The following is a 26,108-nucleotide window of genomic DNA, read 5'->3' on the forward strand; positions in this document are numbered from 1 at the left end:
AATATCACCTCTAGTTTTTTAAAGTCTACTAGTGAATATTCGAGGACCACGTCTGAGCGGCGCAGCGAGATCCAACGGGGGACGGAGGAGGGAGGACGGGGTGCGGATCGCCACCGACCCGGTCAGAGCATGCTGGAACTTTCTGAACGAGACGGTACTGAATCGGGAGTGTGGCAGAAGAACTGTGCGCCGTTTGGAGGAAGCGCACAATGATGAACAGGCGTCTGATTGGTGGTGGCGGGGGCAGGGGGGTGGAGTCTGACCAGGACGATGGAAAGAAAATGACTGACACCAGTCAAAGCAGAAGACGTTGGCTTTATTTCGCTGGCTCTTCTTTGGCGACCGTTCTGACGTGCAGCGGCGAGAGGAGCCGCCCGGTCGCTGATCCGTGCACGGGAAGGTGGGGACAGCGTTGTGCTCCGCCTCCTGGACTTATTCTAAGATGATGTTTTTCTCCCCGGTTTTCTTTTCTTTTCTTTTTTGGTGTGGTTTGAATTCTGCCCGTTTCGTGTTTGAAGTCGTGGCTTCAGCGTCTCCAAGTTGAGTTCCAGCCCTCCTTCCGGTCCTCGTTTTTGTTCTGACGGTGTTTTGTGCTTTTATTGAGAGTGTATTGCTCCTAACTGTCCACAGTATAGCTGCCTGGTTTATGTCTGGGGGTGGGGGGCGTCGGCACCAGTGCAATTTTAATGTTTTAGTCTGATTTTATTTATGTGAGCTGAAGGAGTTCATGATCGTATGTATGACGTAGGTTTTTACCTCTTGAATGTTTCCGTCGGCGGGAATCCTCCGAGGGAATCTCTGATTTCATTCTCCTGTCGTTTTAATAACGTCTCAATCAAGCCCATTTCCCTGATGCACCCCGTCTGCAAATACACCAAACGAGACGGACTGTCAATGGCGCCAACAGGCAACGCGCCGAAAACGACGAGTCTATTCCTCCGGCAAGGCGAGAAGATAGCACGGGATGAGAGGGATCCAGCGTAATCCAGTCTGATCTCTTTTGGCTTGACTGGAGATTTACGAGGGATTAGGGATTAACTATGAGTCCAGGTTTAAGGACTGTCGACCGGGGGGGGGGGGGGGGGGGCAAGGAAAAGTTGTCCGGTAGAACCCGCTGGACCCTCTCCGTGTGTGGGACGTCATCAATGCAACCGGCATGTGGTGTTATAACAAGCACTGAATGGATTACAGGTCAAACTACAAGAAGTAACCGCTCATCTGTGCGTAATCCAATGCAGGCGCCAACAAGAAAAGGACTTGGATTTATCCTTCCTCACCGTGTCATCATCACAGGACTCGATTGCATCGCTCACCGGTTTGTTTTTCGGGCCCAAACACCGGAGCAGGGGCGGCGCCAGGCAAACCCTCGACGCGTTCGGAACCACGCCCAAGGAAATACAAAAAAAACACAACTATTTTGACAGGGATTGTAGTTCGATTTAATACTGTGCATCTTTTCCTTTTTTTTTTTTTATTAACCGATATAAATGAATATGTATGAATAAATATAAACCTATATTATTAATACCTGTGTGTGTTTCAGGGTCGCGGCTGTATGCAGTTGCACGTCCTGACCAGCAGATGGCTGCAGTGATTCAGATAAAGGACGCTGCTCAGGTTTAGGGGGTCTCGAGGTTCAGGGATCTATCAGCTGTTGAGTGCTTAAATCGGAGCGAAATGGGATACGGGACCTTCCTTTCTTTCTGTTTGTCTGCTCTTGTAGCTGATCTGATTAACTCCTCATCCCCCTCGGTTTAACAGCAGCATCTCCGGTCCTGATGCTGCGCCATGGCGACCGCCGTCACGGCTGGGATCTGCCGTCTCCCACGCGGGGATTCACTTGGCCCCACCCTCATCCTTCGTCTCCTGTCTTAAAGTTCACTTTTAGCCGGTGCGTTCTGGCACCTGGGGGGTGCTCAGGGGGGAAACGTATACTTTTGTGTTGCCTTCCTGCTCTGTGATGCTCCCTGTGTTGTCGACATTTGTGTGCCTGTTTATTTCTGGCACAAAGAGCTGCACACTCGGAGAACTCTTGTTTGTGCTCCTTTCAGCAGCTCGGAGCGAAGCAATAATTAATGTGAGAACAAAAGGCCTCTCTCCCTCCTCCCTCTGTCTCTCCGCTCTTTTCCAACACACCCACGCCCATAAGTCTTTCTGACAGCTTAGAGAACTTTGATGTCAGACTCTCAGGCTTAATCAGAAAGAAAAAAACACATTTCCAAGGCTCAATTAGCAGAGCTTCAATCTATTGCCTTAACTCTCCCTGTTCCTTTTCTCTCCATCAGACGATGCAAACCTTATCGCTTCCTCCTCTTTTCACCTGAGGGGATTTCAATAAGGGGTGCGGTGCGGGGTGGCGTGAAACAGAACCCCCCCCCCCCCCCTCGGGGGGATGGTAAAACCAGGTAGAGAGCGAGATTGCACCTCTGAACACATCTTGGATCAAAACCACAAGATAATATGGAAGAAGTCCAACTCGTCCCATATGGGCCGTTATTTTGCTGGAGGAGAAATGACGCATAGCATCTTCACCCCCCCCCTCCATCTCTCTCCTCTTTTATTTGTTTTACGTTCTTCTCATAGAGTCATTATAATAAAACACCAAATTTTATGAGTGTCATTTACACTGTATCGTGTCCGTAGTGGATAGAGATAGATGGATGGATGGATAGATGGATAGATATGGATAGATGGATAGATAGATGGATAGATGGATGGATAGATGGATGGATAGATAGATGGATGGATAGATGGATGGATAGATGGATGGATAGATAGATGGATAGATGGATGGATAGATGGATGGATAGATAGATGGATGGATAGATAGATGGATAGATAGATGGATAGATGGATGGATAGATGGATGGATAGATGGATGGATGGATAGATGGATGGATAGATGGATAGATAGATGGATGGATAGATGGATGGATAGATAGATGGATAGATGGATGGATAGATAGATGGATAGATGGATGGATAGATGGATGGATAGATAGATGGATGGATAGATGGATGGATGGATAGATGGATAGATAGATAGATGATACTTTATTCAATATGCTGTCTCGCTCTCTTTGAGCTCATCCCGCCTTTGTGACTCTCATCACCTGAAAGGCAGAAACAGATCTTTGCGAAATGTCAGTTATATTCTATATTTGCTCATAAAACGAGCCCACACGCCCCCCCCCCCCCCCCCCCACCCAATGGATCCTGGCCGAGTTGTAAAAATTGCCCCAATCATGCGCCTCAGACGCACGGGAAGGCGTGCCCCAGACTGCGCTTAAACTTCGGTGTGTGCGGCGGAAGGACGCGCGTTTGGATTTACACCGAACCAGAAGCTCCAGCTTTGTTTTGGATCTTGTCACCCGTGGGTTTTTTTCTAGTTTTTTTTAAACATCTTTAATCCGGAATTGCCCCGCGCTGACGCGCGTCGATGCGCGCTGACAGAACATTACCCCGCAGGCGAGGTCCAACCTTTTCCTGGGTGCTTGTCCGTGCGTGACGTGCGTGACAAACTATTTATTAACCCCGTAAAGATCGCAAATGATGCGTGGAGAGCAAATGGGCATAACCCGACCTCTACGCGGCGCGCACGGATCCCTGTGACGGGGACGTGTCCACGCGTTGACATGCTTCTGTGCGGCTATAGGAACCGGAATTCGGCACCGGGCGGGCGCAGTTTGACCCGTTAAAAGTGTTTGTTTGTCCGACTTTGAAGCGACTCTTCTCGTCACCTCCTCGATGATGACGGAAATCAACGAGATGGAGACCGAGCCGCAGCTCCAGCGCTCCCCGAACGCCGTGCCCATCCAACCGATGGCATCCAAGGCAAGTACAGCCGCGCGCAAGGCGTCGCGCTCGGGACGCAACGTTTCACCTCGTGATATCACATAATCGGTGTCGTGTAAGAAGGATGAAATAAACAAACACACGTTCAAGCCATGGAAACGTCATAATAATATTACCGGTACTTGGTAAAGAAAAGTGTTGTCAGGCCGAGCTGGAAAAAGATTCTTCTGAGGTTTCACCTGCCATTTTTCGGGTTTTCTTTGTGTTCGTGCTTTTCTGATTCAATGCTGACGACCACGTTTCACAACCGCAGGTGTGTCTATCAGATCTGCGTCACTAGGACGTCACACGTAAGGCCTGACGTCACCGCCTCCCTACTTCTGCGTCTCCAAGCTCCACGTTTATGCTCAAACACGCAAGAAGGGGGTTTGATTGCGTCATTAGTTCTCATTCTGCATTAAATCTGTGCAGGCTTTCCTTTTCTTTTTTTGGGGGTCAAGTTTTTTTTGCAGCGCTCTCGCTCTCGTTATGACCTGTAACAAAATTCATGTTACAGTCAGCGTTTATGGCCACTTGGGTTTAGTCCCTGCAGAGCCAGATCCTTTCACCGTCCCTCCCCCCCCCCCCCCCCCCCCCTGTGCTGCCTGCCTTGGGCCGTGTCCTTATAGACAGTGTCCTTATAATCCCATTTGATTTGTTGCCATGAGTGTATAAACAAAGACTTTCAAGGGCCGCTCTCCAAGTGCAAGAGCCGTGAAAGCTCTCTCGCCTTCTGCTTTCTATTTTAATTGAAGGCTTGTTTCATTAGGCCCAAACACTCGATTCAACTTTCTCCTCAGATAAGTTGCCTCCTCTCGCCTCCTCTCGCCTCCTCACGCCTCCTCTCTCCACCCACACGGGAGCACACAAAAGCAAAGCGACGCCTGGGATCCTGCGCCCCGCCGTTTGCCTCTGTGCATCATTTAAAAATGTTTTCCACGTCCTCCTTGAGACGTCTCGGCGTTGTTCTCCGCCTCACCGGGACGTGGACCGGTTGGTATCCGTTCGGTTCACTGGCTGCTCTCTGGCTTTACCACATCACAAACCATTTATAGCACAAATTAGTCAGACTGGCTATTCAATCACAAATCCAGTTCCTCGTGTCTGTTCTCTGAGTCGATCGAGGCGGCGCCGGAGTAGATTTCACATCAACCTTTCCGCCTTTGTCCTGCAGTTTGATATTCCAGAGAGGTTATAATCTTTTCAACTCCCTCTAAATATGTTTTTTTTTTTTTGACGTAGAAGAGAAAAATCTTCATTTCAGAAGACGACTCATCTTGACTCAAATCCCACATCAGTATTCCGCCTGTATCTTTGCCTTTAACGCACTTAATCAAGACATTCCCTAAATAAATAAATAAAATAAATAAACAACAATATGCCGCAGGGTGTAATTTTTCAAAGAGCCATATCAGATACGCAGCCATCAGTCGATTATGTTTTTTAATTAGATAAGGAAGACAGGATGAGAGAGGGAGAGAGGGAGAGGAGTGATAGCAGAAGCTCCATGAAATCCAAAGGCAGCAAATTTCACCCAAAAGATGTATCAGAAATTAGTATTGGAGGGAAGATGGTGCCAGAGGATTAGAAGGGAAGGAGGCGCGGGGCTCTCGGCGCCGTACTGTATGTAGGTGAAATGTGAGGAGTGTCCCTCTGTCAGGGCTGCTGATGCAAAGCGAGCTTATCGGTACTGGAGGAGAACCTCGCGTCTCTCGAGGGGGCAAGCCGACCACAGAGGTATAAAGGCTTCAAAAATACTACCCTGCCCTGTTTTTGGGGCGATTGGCCCACATGTCTTCTGCTGTTTCTTTTATCCACAAGTAGGCCGACACGTGTCATCAGGCAATTTGGGGGGTGGGGGGGGGATACGAGTCCTTGACTGGAAATGAACCAGATAATTTGAAATTATGCCATTAAAGCCGGATGATAATTTAATATGATCATTTATAGTCTCGCAGTTAATAATCAGATTTTATCTGTTGGGGGGGGGGGGGGGGGTCAAAGATGGCGATTTGATCTCGGCCTCCATTCTCTGTGGTCGTCCAACATCCATACAAACCGTCAGTGTAAAACAGGCGATGTTGACGACCATCTCTTTGAAACCGGCTCTCCTTTTCCAATCTGCTTCGCATCTTTTCCAAAATGTCTCCCTCCGTGCCGCTTCGAGCGACGCAAGCGTGGGGATCAAGTTGGGGAGGGGGGGCCGAGGCGGGCCAAGGTCTTCATGAATGAATGTAACGCCTTCACTGCTGTGATATTTATTGACGTGACGCTTCAGGGAAAGGCCAACCAGCTCTGTTTGTGTGGCGCTGACGAGGGGGGGGTTGGGGGGCTTGTTGGAGTGTGGCAGCCATTGTGCTGTGAAAATGAGTGCCGGGTCGGGGTCAGCTGAGGAACGGCACTGCTGTTGGGAAAGCGGCTGCGATCCACACTATACTTTGTGAGGGCTTCCCCCCCCCCCCCGCCATTAAACATGGATAAAGAGTGTGTTTGTGCGAGCGTGCAAATAACTGTGTCCTGTTAGCGTGACTGGGATGGCGTTGGCAGCAGCCGGTGATTATGTGGCTTCTTATCTCGTATGAAAGCAGGAATCCGCCGGGCCAAAGGGGGGGGGGGGCTTAGACATTAAACTTGTTCTAATTCCTAAAACAAAAAAAACAGTTTTCTGGCGATGCACAGTGATTTGTTTTTGTTTTTATGTGTTTCTTGCTATGAAGGTTGTTTTGCTACCTCGATTTCATCACGGCCGTTTCCTCGCCCCCCAGTTTTGCAGGCTTGTCCCAGTCGAGTCGGAGCCACACGGCGAAGGTGCAACGAGCTCAGTCGCTAGAACACGGTTTACGCCGGATGGTGGCGGTTCATTTGCAGCTACACATTCCTCCGATGACCTGAGAATTGGATTCAGCAAAGGAAACCGCGTCTTTCACGGCACGGCCGTCATTTCTACCTCCTTAAATATCCTCTCCTGGAACGAGGTCGGACGCCGGGACTTTTTTTTATATCGAGCAACTGTTTGAAGATGGGTCACAAATCTCTAATATAGTAACACAAAGTTCCGACACCTAGAGCGGTGCTGCTGACCCCGTCGAGTCGGGACGCAGGTTATTACTCACCTGGGCGCTCGGCAACAGGAAGTGACGTCTCTGTTTGATCGTTTTAGACGGATCCAAACCCCAACCGGCGAGACCTTTTCACAACGAGCCGGGCTGTTGGTTAAGCTTTCCCATTTGAAATGCACCCTCCATTTTAAGTTGGGGGTGGGGGGCATCAAAGGTGTGTGTGTGTGTGTGTGTGAATTACAGGCTTTTACGGCGTCACTGGAGCGGCTGCAGCAGCGAGAGTGCTGCAGGTGTCACGGAATTCTGGGCGACGGAATGAATTTTGCATGACGTCGAGAATCATTTATGAATCGCATGAATAATTTGTTGACGGAAGAAACTTCAGTCGGCGAAAACAAACCCTGTTTTTGGTGGGGGTGGGTGGGGGGGGGAGGGCTTTCAGGCCGCAGTTCCTTCCTGTCAGGCGCGTGGAGAGATAATTGAATGACTGCGACGGTTCCGTCTGCACTTGACGGGCCCCCGGTTCATGATGCATGAGCAACTTATCTGCATCTACATCTTATGACACGCGGCTAACGCAAGCTATCAGGAATGCTTTTTGGCGCTCACGCCCCGACGGATGATTAGGTCGGCCGCATAATTGAGACGTGTGCTCCGGCTGGAGCCGCCACGGCAACGCTCATGAGTCAAGCCGCTCGGCTCGACACTGTGTGAAGCCGCGCCTAAAACACGTGGCGTCAGAGTCGTGCGTGATTAACACGCGTGATCTGACCTTAAAAGCGTGGCGTTTGTGTTTTATAACATTTTTGGTTCAACATTCTCACATGTTTCCGGATGCTGGGATGTTGCCGTTGGCGTTGCCGTTGGGGTTGCCGTTGGCGTTGCCGTCCTGCTGGACATGCGTTATTGCTGCGGCGCTTTCCTGCTCGTCGTCTGTTCATTCTGTTATCAGTGACTTTTATTCTGTGTCCTTGTGTCCGTGCAGCTTCAGAGACTAAAGCGCTCCCTGTCCTTCAAGACCATGATGCGTAGCAAAAGCGTGGAGAACTTCTTCCAGAGATCCTACAGCGATGCTCGGTTGCCCCCGGATTTCATCACCGACCCGCCGCCTCCTTCTCCCCCCTTGCTGCCCGGATCTCCCCTGGTGGGCGAACGCTCGCCGTCCATCTCGCCCTCTCTGAGCCCCAACCCGTCCATCTCTTCCCACTCCCCGTCTCTGAGCCTTTCTCCGTCGCTGCCCGCCAAGCCTCTCCGACCCCAGATCACGCACTCCTTCCACGACCATGTCTTTCGCAAGCCGACCAACTGCCAGCACTGCAAGCACATGATCGTGGGTAAGCGGCTCGGCCTACTTCCTGGATTGTCTTTACCTTTATCGGTCTGTGACTTTCAAGTCGTTTTGCTACGCTAAGCTAACCAGCTGCTGGCCGTGGAGTCGTACCAGCCTACGGCTGTGAGAGGGCGAGCGTTCACGCCGCTTGTTTTGCTGTAAGAATCCTTAAAACAGGCGATGCGTAAAGAACCGATGGGATCTGCCTTCGGAGCGGCTCCCATCAGTGTTTATAGCTGTGAGGAAACCATTAGAGTTTTAACGGGAGCTGCTGAGGGTCAGCTGTGACTGCGTTTAGCCTTAATTTCCTGCTCGCATGGACAGGAAGTAGATTTGGAAGCACTAGCAATGGCTAGTGCTTCCAAATCTACTTCCTGTCACCGTGATTGATTGCGGACTGCAGCCTGTTCTTCTTTTGCATTTTGTGCTGTTGCTTTGCTTTTGTTTCGCCGGCTTAGGCTATTCATTACATGATGCATCCCTTCGTTCCAGCCGTGCTCCACTGCGGTCCCCGAGGACCCCAGACCGGCCTCGGCCTCGTTTCGCTGATGAAGTCCAATCGATGGCCGTGTCTGTTCCGTAACGGGCCTTTTTTAGAAATGATGCCCATCAACAACAGGGTCCGGAGATCTATTTATCGGCGGCTCATGATATAAAGAAACTGAGCCTGAGTAGTTAAAAACATTCAATACTCGATGGAGGGTGTCGCGTAAACCAAAAAAACAAATTACGGAATCCACGGAGGCGTTTTAGCACTAGCGGCACAACAAATAGGAAAAGGCGTGATGACTCCGATGCCCGATCGATTATGATTTGAAATTCTCACCAGCTGCTTTCCAATCTCCGAAGGTGGTTTTTGGAAGAGGAGCTCTTGATTATGAAGCTGTTATTGCCGCCTCTTCAGGCAGGAGCAGCTTGATGAAGCTGCGACGGCGTTTGATTACGCCGCCTCTCCCCCGAGCAGGCGTGGGACCCGCTCGGACCATGTGAAGACCACTTGTTTTTTCCGCCTGCATGTTGGCCCGCTGTGTATTCCCATCCGTGCCCCTTTAGACTCTGCTCCCATCCGCTCGTGTCCGTCCGTCCCTCTCTGCAGGAAACTCCAAGCAGGCTCTGCGGTGTAAAACGTGCAAGATGGCCGCTCACCTGTGGTGCACCTCGGAACTCTCGCAGCAGCCGTGTCACGGGAAGGTGATGTGCCCCTCTGTACTCTTTGCATCAGTCTTTTGAACCCAGTTTGCGCTCCAACCACATAAAAAACACACAGTTTTGATTTGGGGTCATGGTGCTAGAGCCGGGACATCGAGATGTCTCCTCATTGCCTTTTGAACTCTGCAGAATTCCTCTTGTCTTCGTGGCACGCCAAAGGGAGAGGCTCATTTGCAAGTCGAGGCGAAGACAAATATCGATATCGCCACTGACACTTGCTGTGCTAAGTTCAGTGTTAAATTGCGCATCAAACACACACGCAGACATCGAACGTCCACGCCAGCGAGGGCGAGCGAAGTCATTGCTCATGATTAGCGGCAGCGCTTTGATCATGTTGTGACTCCGACGGCAGAAATGAGCTTCTTCTCTCCTGCAGTCTGGAGCGTTCAAACGGAACTTCAGCTCTCCGATGCTCGTCAACGACCAACTGTCCGTCGTCAAGGAGGTTCAACCCAGCCATGGTGAGCACAGCCATGTCTTCCCGTGCTTGTGTGTGTGTGTGTGTGTGTGTGTGTGTGTGCCAATGAGACCTGTCCAATGTGCTTTTGCATCGAGATGTTGCTCTTGTCTGGCCTTTTGCTTTATTTTTAGATTTTGTCTGTCCGCTGTAATAAAACCAGACACAGCAAGAAGCGCAAGAGCAAGAAGTTTAAAAAATGCAAAGACGAGGAATGAATTCAGCGTCTCTTGGAGGCCGATGGATGGCCTGGACCCTGAAAGTACACGAATAAATGTTTATAAGTTGCAGCGTTTGTATTTTTATACCTCCTGTGTAAGGTCTGGGTTGTATGTCCTTGGGCTGATGCAAGGTGGGAATTTATTGCATGGGAATAGAGCTTACATATTTAAAGCTAATGATGCTGATGATTAGTCCCGGTCCTTCAGACAATGTTTGGCTTGGAGGCCGTGCTTGGAACGTCGCTGTGGTTACGCACAGGGCAGCAGAGTCACTTGCTTCAAAATGCCTCAGTGAATTTCACAAATGGCTCCAATCGATCGCTGCAAATTGCAAAAAGCCGCTGGAATCTCTGGCCGCTCTGCCTTTGGATGCGCGCCTGCGTGGGCCGTGCAGGCCGCCGTCTCTCCCGCTGTACGCCGCTCTGAATCAGGGTTAGCACCTCATGCTGCCACGTCTTTGTGCTATTCGTGAATCTAACCTACAGCGCTGCCCATCACGGCGAGCGCTCTGGGGGTGAGCCGGCCAGGGCCAGCTGAGACGGCAAGCTGCCAAACTCGCAGTCACACGTTTCAGAGTGTCATCATAATTATTGCGAACAAAGGCCTTGATTAAAATTCTGAGCTCTTGTTTACGCACATTTAATATTGCATGACACGTTTCATGGCGGGTTCGGCTGCCGTCTGGCTAATCGCATCGCGGGCTGATATTAAAACCTTATTTATTAGAGCTGCGGGTGTGAATTCTGCGACACAATTACCGCCCTCGGGTCAGACCTTGCAATGAAATTGAAATTGTGCACGGAAGTATTTGTGTACGTCTGACTTATTTCGTAAAGGATGAAATATTAGTCACTAGGTAGAATGTTTTAGCTTTTAATTTGTCATAAAAAAAAAACCCACTCAAGGGGTTGATGACGATGTACAGGAAACGGCATCACAGACACAAACCTCTAGGGTTGCGCCTTTGGGTTCCCCCCCCCCCTGATTATTATAATTATCATTTCAGACTTGCAGCAGGAGAGGAGGCTGAACTTCCACTGGAAGCGTTCCTGGTGCAGAATCTCTGTTTATAGCACTTCTGTTTAATTTTGCAAGCATCGGACGGGCGTGTGGCTTCAATATGAGATGTTCATGACTTCATCCTGCTGCACGCATCGCAAGCACATCCTGGGTTTGCAGGGAAATCACTCTGCCCCCCATTAGACTGGTGTGGAGCAGAAAGCCGCAGAAAATCACATTCCTAGCCTCTGTGTGAGGCTGAATGCAGCAGTCTGAGGATTTCCATATTTTAAATCTCGCCCCCCCCCCCCCCCCCCATCCTCTTCCTGCTCAGCGAATGAGTACTGCCAATGAGAGTACATTTAGCATCAAAGCATGTACGCGTATTGGAATCGGCTGCTGTCTCCTAAACGATTGGCTGATGTCCCCTCTCAGATCTAAAGTGGGTCACTCTGCTTTGGTTATATTTAGATCCTCCGTTTCCCTCAGATCGACGCAGGCAAAAAATAACAATGATGCTCAGCTGAATCCCAGTGTGTGTGTGTGTGTGTGTGTGTATTTGCAGATCGCATACAGTGTCTCTGCAAATTCCGTGCACTTGAGCGCACTAGTTTTCCGACTGTGTGTGGTTTCAGAGGCTGTGCGGATGCGCGTTGACCCCGTGTACGCCGCCTTGCGCTACGGGACGTCCTTGGCGCAGATGACCCGCTCCAGCGTGGAGTCGCCGACACGCAGCCTGGTATGACCGCTTCACCCGGGGGTTTGCTTCGGAACAAAGACCCATCCATAGCGTCTGGAGTTTCCTTGCAAACGGAACCTCCTTGGCGGAGGCGATGAATTCAATGCAGTAGTTTGACCTTTTAGGGAATCTGTCACTTTGCTGTTTGAGATCCAAATGAAACAATTGGTAAACGCTCTGATGAGTGAACGAGAAGCTGTAGCACGATGCGGTTTTTGCTTTGCGTGGCACAAAGACTGGAAAAAGCGTGAAGCGGCTCTGGCTCCGTCTGACGGTAACGGGATCCACCCGCTGGGATTATTCTGGGATTATTTTTACCCAGATTGGAGTATGGAAAAGTCATTGGAGAAGAGGATCTCCCGGTTCTTATTAAATGCATACTTTGCCCACTGTGCAGGTTTTTCCACTCATGACCATCGCGGGTCGTCCTGCTGAGAGCGACTATTATTCTGTCGCACCGTCTGAATCATTCTGCGAAAAAAAAAGCAGCAGGAAAAAGTTTGAAAAGTGAAACGCAGCGTCTTTGATCTGGCTCTAACTTTCTTCTTCTTTCCCCCCCCCCCCTCTCCGTTTCCTTTGATGAGGAGGAGGGAGGTGAGGAGAGTCAGCAGAGACAGTGCAGCGTAGACGAAGAGATAACTCCGGAGGCGGGGGGTAAAAACGCTGCCGCCTCCGTCCGTGTGGATCCGCGTGTGTGCTGCATGTGTGTCTGTGCAGATCGACGTCGTGTCCGCCTGCGTGTGAACGATTTGTCCATGTCAGGTTGTGTGTGGGGGGGGGGGGGGCGGGGGATGCATATCCAGTTGCCATTGAGTGCACCCCCTAAAAAGCTCATTCTTGCTCCCTCCAGATCCACCTGTCCCCTCCATCGAGATGGAGACGGAGGAGGACGAGTGTGGCGGCCAAGCTCCGCCTCCTGCCGAGGAGAGCAGTGTGACGGTAAAGCCTGCTTTTATCCCGCTCTGCAGATCGTCACTCTTTGCGGTTTTCCTCGGTGAATATATATATGATCCCGCCTCCCCTCCTCCCGTCCAGGTGCCCAAGCGCATCGAGGTCCACTCCATCCACACCTATGTAGCCCTCTACAAGTTTCTGCCTCAGGAACAGAACGACCTGGAACTACAGTGAGTTTGGGGCATGGGCGGATTTGTCTGTGTTTTTTGCCCCAGTTGCTGTTTTCTGCAGGATAAAAATGTCCCCGCCATCTGCAGAGGACGGCGCCCTTAAGGACGACTAATTATAAACTCGTAGCCCATCGCCATTCCCTTGTAGAACGTAGCCATCTTCCCAGCAGGGGAGGGGGTAGAGACGGAGAACTGAGATGAAACGGCATGAGGAGAGGAGAGGAGAGGAGAGGAGAGGGGGATGTTATTGTTCTGCAGTCGGGATTTGATTTACAAGAACTGCAAAAGGCAGAGGAAAAAGTGATTTGAGGAAATAAAAATCTATATTTTGGCCAATCAATCAAGGAACGCATTAATTCCACACACGACACACGTAAAGAATTTCCAGCCGCTGATGCTGGTCGGATTTAAAAAGCCCTTCAGTCCCACGCCGGCATTTCGGTTCTTTCGCAGCAGCGCTTGCATCCTCGTATTTATTGGTGCAATTTTAACAATTGTTATTGATTCCACAAAGCGCTCAGAAGCTGCTTTATTGCTCCCTAAACGTTGATCTGCTCCGTCTATTGTGCGATCGAGGGATTTAGAAAACCTAACTTTCACACGGAAATGGGCTCGGGTGAAAATAACGACCTGCGTTTGCTCCTCGAGAGAAATTCTGCCGACTGATGAAAACGCATCCTCCGGGGTTTGGACGAATCCCAACGCTCCGCCTCTGCGCGCAATTGCATCCAGATCCACTGTTACGGAATCTCTCATGAAACTGCTTCACTCGGATCCAATCCCTTTGATGTCATCACGGTGACGTCGCGCGGCGATCATCACAGGCCTGAGATCTTTCGATTCTAATGCTGCTTCGGCGGTTTTCCGTTCATCTTTGCGTTTGAAGGCGAGATCAGATCAGCTTCGCTCTCAGATTTTAGGAGATCAAGAGGCAGCCCGTGTTCTAAAAGTACGAGCTCTGAATGTCCAACGCTGGACCGTTTGCTTTACAGACGTCGGCTGCATCGATTCCACGAGCGTCAGAGTGCAAAGATGACGATTAAACGCTCCAACCGCTACGTGTTGTTGAAGCAGAGCCGCCATCCGTTACTGGAGGGTCATAAAAGAAGCGCTCCTGTTCCCACAGACCTCCGTTAAACCTCTCCCATGCCTGCTTAGCATATTTAGCATATACCATTAAACGGAGAGGCGGCTCTCCGGGGAGAAACCTGCGCCGGCAGAATAATTGTTTTCTATTTGATAAACGCTCCGCGTCTGAGGGATGAGAAATATCGATCTCACCTTAGTTGCTCGGGTTTATGCGTCTCGCTTCATGCAGGGAGTTCGGCGTGCAGGAAAGTGCTGCTGAAAACTGGCAGGGATCATTAGCGTGACGCTGCACAACCGCATGTCATGCAACGCCTCGTGTTTTGAAGTCGCGTCTGCAGAGGGACACAAACCCTCATCGCTTTCAGCTCTGCAGCTTTTTCTGTGCCCCCCCCACCACCACCCTGCCAATCGGCCACTTTCCCTTTTATTCATCTTCTCTCTTGTCTTATCTCCTCCAGGCCTGGTGATCGGGTGCAGGTCACCGACGACTCCAACGAAGAGTGGTGGAAGGTGGGCGATGCGTCACTCATTGTTCTCTCATGCGTGCTTTTATTTTGTTAATTTTAGGCTTTGCTTGTCAAAGCTGTCATGAACATGCAGGTATAGTCACTGACAGAAACGGGGCATCGTCTTCTGTCTGTGAATGAACCCGACTGGAGTCTGTAATGAGCTTCACCCACTCCTAACGGAAATAAATGTGTGTGTGTGTGTCCAGATTTAACGGAAAGTCTTTACGCGTTTGTCTTTAACCACAAATGGACAAAGCAGTAATTAAAACGCTTTAAAGACCACACGCTCGCTCCGAGGAGCCTTTTAGGTAATGAGGTTCCTTATTAATATATAGCCAAGTGGCTTCAATAAACGCATCACCTCAGGCGGAGGGTGATAAAAAGTCATCTCCGAGCAAACGAGGGGACATAAGCTGCCGCCGCCGCCCGTTTGCATAAATGGTAAACAAATGTGGCAATAAGGCGCCGCCGTTTTCATTTGAAACCAGTTTCTACAAGCGCCCCGTCTTTTTTACGTTTTTATGTCCCGATCATTTATCGCTACGCAGTCCGGAATATGAGCGTGTGCTGCTGCGTGTCCCACGTTCTTCTTAACGTCCTGTTTATTATTCGTTACCGTGCCAAAAATGTCTTTTTCCTACTGATTCAAAAGGCTGAGCTAATATTCAGAATTATGTTTTCGTCTGCTCATTCGTGCCGGACGCGGTTTAGTTGAGCTTCACGGGGACTGACGGGGCGACTTGTTGATCGGACCGTTGGGCCGATCGGCGTCCGGGCCGGAACCCAAACCGATGCGTTTGGGTTTTTCAGGGTAAGAGTGGCGACAGGATCGGCTTCTTTCCCGCCAACTTCGTTCAGAGGGTCCGTCCGGGAGAAAGAGTGTGGAGGGTCGTCCAGGGTTTCCCTGGCAACCGACAGAGGGGACACATGGCTGTGAAGGAGTCGCAGGTACGCCAGCATCATCGGCGCCGGTTGATGGCTTGCACTGTTTTGGATGTTTCTGTCCTCGCCTCATGTTCGGGCACCAAACTGCTGAGGCATTTTGGGAATTGGGGCTCCATGATCACCATGACGACACGATTATTTCAAATTGCAGCACATTAGAAAGAGTCTTACACCTGTCCGTCTCCTCCGTTCAGATCTGCGTGGGGAAGCTGGAAGAAGGCGAGGCGTTCCTGAAGCTGAGCAGTGGGAAGAAGAGAGGGCTGGTCCCGGCCGACTCCATCGAGGAGATCTGACGCCACCGTGTTTCCCCCCCCCCCCCCTTGTCGTATCACCGCCACTCCTTTCCCCCCCCCCATCTTCCCTTCGGTATTCGCCTCAGCCGGGGCGGCCGACTGAAACTGAACAAACATTAACTGGACCCGTGGAGCCTCAGCTCCCGGTGAGCACCTGAAGTTATTTAATGCACTTTTCAACGTGGTTTCACAGTTATCCCGCCCCGTAGATGATTTTTTTTTTTAAGTCTAGCGTGCTGTGAGAGTCTGCTCAAGCCCAAACAGTGTTGGAGAAGGCTGAGTCCTACGATGTTGAGCGTCTTTGCTTCCGTTGGGGTCCGTTTTCTTGATTCCCGCCCACTCCGCATGTCTCAGCCCTATCGGTTCATGTCAGGCTCTCTGGCCCGAGGACTGATTTCAGCTTCAGTACACGATGTGAGGCACTTAGCATGGCTTACCGGCGCGGGCAGGAGAAAGCTCCTGCCACTCAGACAGAGCAGCGGGATCGCATGGAAATCCTCTGCAGCGTCGGTGTCGCCAACTCCAGGGCAGATAAATGAGAACATTAAAAAGAGAAATAAATCCTGGAGGCTTTGAGGATCTTTTTCCATGAAAGAAATCAATCCTGACTCTTTCCAAGACAAAATAACAACGGGAACGTCATTCAAAATCATCCTTCTGCATCTTTTCTGTTTGGTGGGAAAAGAGCACAAAAGTTTCCCCTCCCCCCCCCCCAGTCTACAAAACGGGGACCTTAACTTGCAAAAATACGTCGTCTTACATTTTCGAGCTATGATGGTGCAGGAGCGGAGATGAAAAGCAAAACCCATGAGGGGTCGTCCCGAACAAGGAAAATCTGTCCGTCTCGCAGTAGAGACCATTCCCCTGCTTCCACATGAAGGATGCTGCTAAAGGGGCGCAGCGGGTGTTTCAGCATTTCAAGAGAGTTCACCGGAGCCGGAACAGCGGAAAATAGACTCTGGCCGGCCGTGCCGGAAGAACAACACCACAGTGGGGATCGTTCTGACTGTGAAGAGGAGTCTAAGTTCCACTGACAGCTCAAAGGGAAACGGAGGGAGGAGGTGCAGTCGGAGGAATCTCCTCGGCGCTCGATGGCTGAGAGTCGGTAGAACCCACGAGAGAACATTGATCAAATGTCTCCGTCTTCTACTCTCCTGTCCTCACTTTTTTTGACGTGAAGGTATTTGATGATTCAGGTTTCCGTTCCTTCCGTTGTTCCAGAGGGACGGATGCACTCATGTAAGGATGCAAGAAAGCCTCCGACCGGAGTGCAGAAAGCAAAGCGGGCGAAGACATTTAAGTCATTCTTGCTGTTCTGTGACGTTAGTCTACATTTCAATATACGTGAACGTCTGTGGGGGGGGGGTAAGCTTTTCTCCTTGTGATAATGAAATAGCACTTTATTTTTGTCATCTGTCCGGGCTTCTCGCTCATCGTGATGTCTGTGTGCTTGCCTTGCAACTTCACTCCGCCACGAAGCTCCTCGGGCTAACGGCTCGTCTTGGTGCATCGGGCGCTTCTAAAGTCGTAATATGTAATCGACGGCGGGGGGGGGGACTGATGACACGGCAGCAATCATCCTGAAGAGAAACGTCATCGGGATAGAACTGGATTTATGATTTCGCCCATCTAAACGCTTCTCGCTTCACGCCTAGTTTTTATGTAGCGTCACATGTTCGGACCTTCATAGTGTAATTCTGTGTTTGGATGTTTCCTGACTTTGTTGGGTGATCACATACCTCAATAAAGGATCTTTGCCGGAGAGTCACTGCCCCTTTTCGTGTGCGTACTCTCGTCACAGATTTGGATTTGGACCCAGTTGTGCTTTGCTATTTTTATTTCTGCTGACCTACTTTTCTTTTCAGCCTCATTAAACGGCAAAATGCTTGCCTTGCTCGGTAGAGAGCAAAAAAAAACTCTGTCCTGGTTTGTGTACGCTTCCTTGCCCAAGGGCCCTCCGCACCTTTTTACAAAATAGAATTAGAAATCAGTTGACACCTTTTTTTAGACGTCCTCAAACAAAGAGGGGCGATCAGATAACCCCAGAGTCTTGGCGGAGGTAACAATAGACGGAGATGAGGGGAGGCTGAGTCACGAAGCCAACGCTGGCTGCCAAAGACTTTTCAGAGCTGCCCATCTGCCGCGTGTCCGAGCACTCCTCGTCCTCTCCTCGGATGAAAATGTGCCAGTTTTGGGAGTGTGCTGCTTAGCAGTCTCCTCCAGCCCTGTCATTCCATTTTGATGGCTCAATCTACCTCTTCCGATCACTTCCTGCCCCGTCTCTTGCTCTGGCTTTACTGACGTCAACGCTCTCGCTCTCCACTGTCTTCCAGCCGCTCTCTTCCTGTCATTTTCCTGTCACTGCCAAGGTCTCTGCTCGTTGCATCAGTCTGGCTCGGAGCTACGCCCCCGAGAGAAGAAAACAAGGCAATGACTGTCCTGTTTTTTTTCTTTCCAGCTCTGATTTTGATGTTTCTTAGGACTAATACTATTGTAAGGAGGCTCTAACTGCGATCACCTCTCTGGTTTCTGTTGTTGTGACGTAATAGCCGTGGAGGTCGGAAAGGTACTGAAGGTAAAATAATGGCCAATGGTTCATTTCTGCCGGCCGCTTCGTCTCAGTTTAGCCATAACGTCAACTCTCTGGACGAGGCGTGCTAATTAATGCTCTGCGTAAATGGGATTATTTGTGAAGTCTGGCCCGGTGTTGCACATGCCCTGCAGCGGTCCGTATTATAAATGTCCGCTGTCATTATTTAGAGTGTTCAGGGCTGTTATTACGCACCGCGACCTTTCCAGGTGAATCCAGGTGCGTGTCGCGCCCATCGGTCTCTGCGGCGTCCCGACGGTCGGTGGACAGAGCAATAAAGATGACTCCAACGAAGAGTGGTGGAAGGTGGGTGATGTGTCACCATGCGGTCCTCTCAGTACGCAACATTGTTTTTGGGACAGGATATGACATCATCTGTGCTTCCTACTTGGGGATATTTCATCATGATGGCACAAAAATGCGAAATGTATTTCTTTCACTGAGAACTTTTGGAAGTCCTTGTAATTCCTAGCTAACAATTTTGCCACCGTTCACACATCATAATGGAAAACTATGTTTCTGAAGCCGTACCACAGTCCCATCTAGCTAGTTAGCTAGCATCCACCAGCACACACTCATCGCATTTACACTAAGGCAGAAGAGACCTACTTTCAGTGTGGCTCAGCTCCAAATATAATTTCTTAGGCAGATTAAAAGTAATCTTGCAAAGCGCGTATACACAACGCTCCAACATTAGTTAATTTTAACATTTTTCCTCGCTTCCATCAATGCATTCCAATGTTTGTAGCAGCCTTTGTAGGTCTCGCTTATTGTTGAAACAGATTGCCAAAAAAAAAATCAGGGCCAGGATTTAATGAGAAGTTTAGAAATAATCATAACAGACACACAAAACTGACAAACCCCAAGCGACACCCGAACCTAATCCCTCATTTGCACAAATGGTAGCAACAGAAACCCCCCCCCCCCCGGTAAAATAAATGACAGTGTTGCGTCTCCGGTGGGAAAATAAATCACACGTTTCCTTTAAATCACATGCAAGAACACACAAACACACACACATGCTGGCTTTCCAGTGTTTATTTTAAAAAGCATACAATTTTCACACTTTCTGTTTCTGGAGGGAGGAAGCGAGTCATTATCAAAGCAAACGATGATGAGACCAGTTGTCAGGGGAATCCGGCTGCAAAAATAGACGTGATTAAACGAAGAGTCATTCTAATAATAGCAGGTAATCACAGGTTGCTGACACACACACACACACACGGGCCTGTCATTGATACCGGCTGACGGGAGTATAAAGAATAATTTTGTTCAGCTGTGAGTAACATACCATTACCCTTTCTACTTCACCCACACAGGACAAAACACAATCTGTCTTTGACATCAAGACGCCCCGCACACGCACACACACACGCACACACACACACACACAAAACTAAGTACAGAGCAAGCAAAGAATTGGAGACGAAAAGTAATTTATAATGCAGTCACTAAATTCACAGATGGCGCCGGGGCAGGCTCTGACATTTGTCGACTCGTTCTGATGCGACGTTCCCGCCAGTACAGTTTCATTCCCGCTTCGTCTCCGCGCACCACAAATATAGAATGCCTGCACACTCAATTGGACAATTTATTATTGGGCTCCCCGACATTTGATGACCTTGAACCTTGACCTTTCCGCTCCATCAAATTTCAAATGGTGAAAACCTTTCAACGTATGCAGACAACAAACAAACACTTCCTGTAACCCGCTTTCCAACGTTTGTCGGCATCGGACTAAAGGTTGCAGCCGTCAAACGTGAAATCCCCCCCCCCCTCGGAAGGCAGACGGGAGTCAGAAGTTATTACAGACGCGGTGATTGAGAGGGGAGAAAGGCAGGGCGGGATAGTAACACCAGGAGATGTCAAACCAGCTGCCCGCGCCGTAATTCTGACTGATGCCTCCGACGGGACGGCGAGGCAGCCGCACGATGGTTACTAAACGTATGCTAACGCTGATGGCGCGCTCCTGTGAATCGGTGATCGCCTTGCTTCCTCGATAAGTCGGCCGTGACCCGCCCACGCCCCATGCCATGAGTTTCATTAAAGCTTTCGCCCTTCTTTTTGTTCTCACTTCTTGAGTTTTTGCTGCCAGAACCATGGCTAGCGGTGAAGCTGCAGCCCCCCCCCACACACAAACTCACATGAACCTTCCACAACAATGACCTTGACTTTCGCGCAACATGAAAACGGCGAGTTGCTGGCGACGACGAAGAAGAAGCGCTCATTGAACGTGAAAGTCGCTTGATATTAAAGGACCTTCAGCAGCATCAGAGAACGCCTGAAACATTAAACGCTCTCGGATGAACGATGAAATGTCTGAGATATTACTTTATAATTTTGTCATGTTGTGAAACAAGTTTGTGTTTATCTCCCTTTAGCTTAGTTTGGATTACCTTATTTGTGTTTCACTTCGCGTCTTATCTAATCTCTCATTTTGTCTTGTATCTTAGTTTTACTCAACTTACCTTATCTTAACTTTAGCTTAGCTTGGCTTGTCTTATCTTATTCTAGTCTGGGCTCTTATTTTAGGGTCTTTCTCGTGTTTAGTTTTTGGTATCTTATCTCGGTTTATTTTAGCTGAGTTTATCTTGGCTTTGCTTAGTTGCTCTTGTTCATCTTATTTTCCCTTTAGGTATGGAGATGAGGAAACAGGAAGCCTCCTAAAACGTGTCTCAAGTCCAAAACCTGGTACTCCCGGTACCTGCATGGTCCGTATCACCTCAGTGAAAGTACCGAGCAACATGGACTCCCGTTAAAAGTGATTTAGTTTTTAGCGTAAAATTATGAAAGGAATTATTCTTATTTACCTCTGCAAGAAAATAAATGAGTGCATTTCCCAAAATGTCCCGTCTGCGCTTCATTGACACGCCAACACAGATATTCCATTTTCTGCACAACAACTTTGCAAACGAACAACGGCCTGATGGCTGGCGTCACGGTAACGCTCTCCCGCTAATGAGAGCTAATCATTCAACGGCTGCTGATTGAACACCGACTCGCCCCGCCGCCTCTCTTTGACAATGATTAAGCAGCAAGTTCAAATCAATCAGATGTGAGACAGCGACAAAGACACGGACCCTTCAGCTCATATAAAACAACGCAACACCGGAAAAGCAATATGTTTGGTATCGAGATGGAATTAATCGGCCTCTCGCTCTTTTCTCAGGTTTGATGGGTGATGATTGTATTTAATTTTTGGCAGATCACTTTAAAACAAGGCCGCAAACCAATCTCGCCGCGTCTCCCGATCGCTGCCGGAAGCACGTGGCGTTCATCGGAAGCCCGGGGTTCGACGGATGACGCCGCACGCATCTTTGAATATTGTGAGTTGTTTATTTCGACAAAAGGAAGCGCAATCATCGAGTCCGTTTATCTCATCTCGTGTAAACGCGGATCAGAGGCTGAGAATGTCACATTTAATCTGATCAAAGCGCCTCTGATTGCGCGGCAATATAAATAACGTCAGGGTCTCATTTTGGAGCGTCTTCCACGGAGGATCGACACCCATCGGCGTCCATCCATTCTCAGACTGCGTCTCACTGCAGAGCCCAGTGGAATCTGATGCTGCTGAGCTATCCGCGACACAACGTATCAGGGGTGAGAACAATCCATTACCCCCCCCCCCCCCCAAAAAAATATATAACTGTCTCTGTCTGAGGCAAAGCAAAACAGTCACCTTGTTACTCCCTCTTCGTTAAATAGCGTTTGAATAATATTTCACAGGGATGATGACAAATTACCAGCTCAAAGGAAGGAGGGCCTGGAAAATATGCTTATGCACATTTTGCTGTCCAATTTATTAGAAAGCGTGAAGACATACAGCAAAGGTGTGAGGACGCCGTTGCTTTAATAGTTTAGAAAGCAGGTCAGAGAGAGACAATAACACTAAGAAGGTGCATGGACGGGAAATAAAAGCCCAAGACCTTCTCCGTGGTGCCGACGCTCCGAATGTTCAATCTGCGGTCCGGCCAGGAGAAGGGCTTGTCCTCTGAAGAGCCGGAACAGAATGTCAAAGGATTCATTTATTCAGCACCTTTATTTGAAGTCGGTCAACGTCCAGGCCGCCGCTGGGCCCGCTGCAGTTTCCTAGGAACCGGGACCCCCCCCCCCCCCTCGCCTTGCTCGGATGCCAAATTTTACAAACATAATGAATTTTAAGTTGGAAAATGTTACCAGAATAAACCAAAAATGCACTGCCCTGCTATTTATATAGCGCATGGCCTCTCTGCTGCGTTTTGCCCGACAGCTCATCTGTATGTGTCGTGAGTTTGTGGAGACATTAACCGAATCAGACGAGTGGGTGCGGCGCCATAACCGGCCCGCTCAAACGGTGACAGAGGAATATTAGATTGTCCAGAGTAAAAAGCAAAGTGAGATTTATGCAGCATGAAAAAGATCGCCAGGTAATGTGTGCCGGTGTGACATTACTGGACTCGACCATGGGTCAGAATAGACCCCGTTAAGTACTGACCCAGATTCAGGTGGAAGGTTAGTCCGAGGACATTGTTCAAACATCATATGAGGCTTTTTCCAGCATGGAACCGATGTGAAACCTGGTGGTGTGGTGGGTAGCGCTGTCGCTTTACAGATGTTCTGGGTCCAAATCCACCAGAGGAACTGCGACTTTTCCATGTCAGGGTGCGGGTGATTACTTCTAAACCCAGTTTCTGACCGTTTACATCACGTGTCAAACTCAAGCTGGCTACATATGGCGCTCAGGTTCAGCACGGGACAGCTCCATAGGCTACATATGTAGCTGTCCGGTGCTGATCCTGAAAGTGACGTCTTTTCCGCGGCATTGACTCGTGGAATGTTCTTTATCTTGCCTACTTCTGTTGGTTTTATTGCTTTAGTTTGTCCATGACAAGACAAGGTGGTGGCTTTTTGGTTTTGCTTTGATTTTGTATTGATTATCTTTGTTCCTGCGTGACGATTGCATTTGAATGGAACTTTTCCCACATTATTAGATGTGTTAATTTATGCCCATCACAAACTTTGGTTCATACTTATAATTTTTCTCATTTACAGTATGGCGTTCTCTCTAACAATTGTAAAGTTACAACCTTTTAAAAAAGTGATATAAAAACTGAATATTTTATTGTAATTTCTGTGGCGGCTAAAGAGTTAAATAAAAAAATAAATAGTTATTTAACAGCATGTTAAGGAGTAGTTACGTTTATCTTACATTAAATGACATTATATTTAGTTACATTTTTACTGTGTTACGGTTTACATTCGGCCTTTGGAGGGCAAACATAATGCTAATGTGGCCCTTGGAGGAAATGAGTTTGACACCCTGGTTTACATCATGTGGCTCTGTTCGTATTCTAACGATGGCATTGCGGCGCGGTGACATTGACTGCTGGGTGTGGACGGAGACAATGTCATGGACGTGGGCGGGGAAGTAAACCTGGAAGCTTTTCTTGATGTTTGTGGCTCCCCAAAAAAAAGTGACAATGGGAAAAGGGAGAAGAAGCGAGGGGGGGGTCATCTATTCTGGAGGAACAGCAAAAATGAGGGCACGGCGGCTGAATGGGTAGCCGACTTGGATTTTTTTCCCCCTTCCTTTTGTTGTTGTTGTATTTCTGGGATGAAATCTGGCTGACCACTCAAATCAGAAAATAGTTTTCAGTGCAGAACGGAAGGGTTTATTTCTGGCCCTGCTCGTCTAGAGAACACCAGCAGCACGATCCACGTCAAAGTTTATCCTAGAACTATCTACGGCTGCGTGTGTGAACAGCTCAGAGCTTCAGACGTGTTTTTATTACGCCAATAAATCACGCCGCTGTGTTTGCTTCCCTGAAATTGGAGCACTATAGCCTGTCCTGTTCATTTGTCTGAGAAGGAGTCACGTGGGATTCTTGGAGACGTGTCCCATGGTTGCGGATTCGCACTAAGCACGTATATAATGCATTATTATTATTAATTGTCGCACTGAACCTCTGCATTGTTGAGGTGAGCTGAGCTCCTGTTTCGCTTTATTGTGTTGGAAACATGAAATATTTTTAATTACTGCAGCGCAGAGATTACGAGAAGCCTGTGGAGACGCTCTGCGCCGGAATTGTTCCGGCAGATTGTGGAAATTTTCCAGAAAAGATTCACAGTTGGATCAAGGTGATTCAAATGCTTTATTGCAGCATTTCTGCCCTTGGATGCCGCCACAACTTAAACACAAAACAAAAGTGGATAAAGACAGACATGTTAAGATTTTTGCATCGCAGATGTTTCCTGTTGATTTGCGGAAAAAATCTTTCCCGTTCGGCACCGGGATGGTTCAGTCTAAATCTGAGATTTCTGTCATAAAAAACGAGACAATTATCATCTGGAATTAATGGACAGTGCAGCAGGAAGAAAATTAAATTCATGCTTATATATAGTACGTCAAATAGACTGGCACTGAATGAGCTTAATGTCTCCAGGGTGTCATTTCTTTTTTTTTTAGCCTACTTAAAGCTAATCAGGTGATCCAGAATGTGCATTCAGTTTGTGGGTTTTCCTTTGTGACGCCGTTTGTTTACACATTTAGCCAAAACATTAAGCTCAGCCTGTTTTAGTAAAGGTCACGCTTACTGTGTGGAGAATTGGCGTGGCCTTTCCAGAGGGACGGAGGGGGCGAGGGTGGGGCTGCTATTCAGCTTGAGTTCCTGCTGGTAGGAGTCCAACACTCGGTCAGATTTGTTAGATTTAGAATACCTGCGGACACCTTTGCGTGGATCTCGTGGACATGTTTGCTATAGAGCGTCCGCATCCTCTCAAGTTTAACGGCGCCTGCAGGGGTCAGCTGTTGCATGACCCCAAGGCCCCAAGGCCTGAGCTGATCGATAACGGCCTTCTCTGATTAGTTTACCGTCTCGAGAAGTAAACTTTTACATCCTTATATTCCAGTTAAACCGTTTTATTTTGTTCTACTTACATTTGGAGTCGTTGAATATTTGATGCTTGAACTGCAGACGGATTCCTGGCGCGTCATTAGTAACCAATAAAACGCAGAAACGCCATTAGAGGCTGATTCATGGCGAGATGACGGGCTTAATGGGCCGAGTCACCAGATGCACTCAGTCGAGCGTCCTGCCCTTTAGCGAGAACGTTCAGGAGGCTGAAACCGAAGTCGCCTCAGCTGTTCAAAGGCTCATCCAACCCCCCCCCCCCCCCCCCCACCCCCCCTCAGGTGATGCAGCCATCGCTCATACCCAGACTTTTGTTCATATTTAATGGCAACATAGTGAGTAAACGTCAGCAAATACATCGAGTCAAACCCAGCAGGAACGACAGACGGTGGCAAACAGCGGTTCGATGAGACCCTCCATCCACTGCTATCAAACAAACCAGCCCCGACAGAAATATTCCCAGTTTGTGTGTGAACCCCCATGGACGACGGCAGTAAATACCTTCTGATTCCGATTCAGCTGGAGGGTAACCCCCCCCCCATAAAGAGGGCAATAAATACACCGATGATCAAAATCCAACTCATTTTATTGGGTCAATTCATTTTCACAAAAAATTAGGTAAGACTCATCGTCTTGGACTTTAAACCGACATCCTTAATCAAGTCCTTCATTCAAACAATCAAATGCATCAGATACATTAAGAAACTTCAAAAGAAAAAGACCCACATTTTCTAATCTCCCCAAAATCAAACGTTAACACGACGCTGCTCAGCCCGGAACTCAAGAATGCAGCTTGCTTTTTACAACCGCTTTAAATCTT

At 48.9% G+C, this 26,108-nt stretch overlaps 1 protein-coding gene across 1 annotated transcript; it reads left to right on the forward strand.

Annotated features, from left to right (window-relative positions):
- Positions 1-3,747: 3,747 nt before the first annotated feature.
- On the forward strand, positions 3,748-15,808 carry LOC137906002 (SH3 and cysteine-rich domain-containing protein 2-like). The gene is made up of 11 exons (XM_068750289.1): positions 3,748-3,834; positions 7,879-8,227; positions 9,320-9,414; positions 9,809-9,893; positions 11,745-11,848; positions 12,433-12,502; positions 12,699-12,787; positions 12,884-12,972; positions 14,520-14,571; positions 15,381-15,518; positions 15,710-15,808. Exons 1-11 carry the CDS (start codon positions 3,748-3,750, stop codon positions 15,806-15,808), a joined length of 1,257 nt encoding a protein of 418 aa, XP_068606390.1.
- Positions 15,809-26,108: the final 10,300 nt, after the last annotated feature.

The sequence above is a fragment of the Brachionichthys hirsutus genome, chromosome 16 (genome assembly GCF_040956055.1).
Source record: "Brachionichthys hirsutus isolate HB-005 chromosome 16, CSIRO-AGI_Bhir_v1, whole genome shotgun sequence".
Classification (NCBI taxonomy): Eukaryota; Metazoa; Chordata; class Actinopteri; order Lophiiformes; family Brachionichthyidae; genus Brachionichthys; species Brachionichthys hirsutus.

Bases quoted from the DNA above. Each gene is read 5' to 3' on its own strand.
- LOC137906002 (XM_068750289.1), top strand. From the start codon at position 3,748: ATGATGACGGAAATCAACGAGATGGAGACCGAGCCGCAGCTCCAGCGC. The intron at 3,835-7,878 runs GCAAGTACAGCC...GTGTCCGTGCAG, and splicing joins TCCAACCGATGGCATCCAAG to CTTCAGAGACTAAAGCGCTC. The intron at 12,973-14,519 runs GTGAGTTTGGGG...TATCTCCTCCAG, and splicing joins CAGAACGACCTGGAACTACA to GCCTGGTGATCGGGTGCAGG.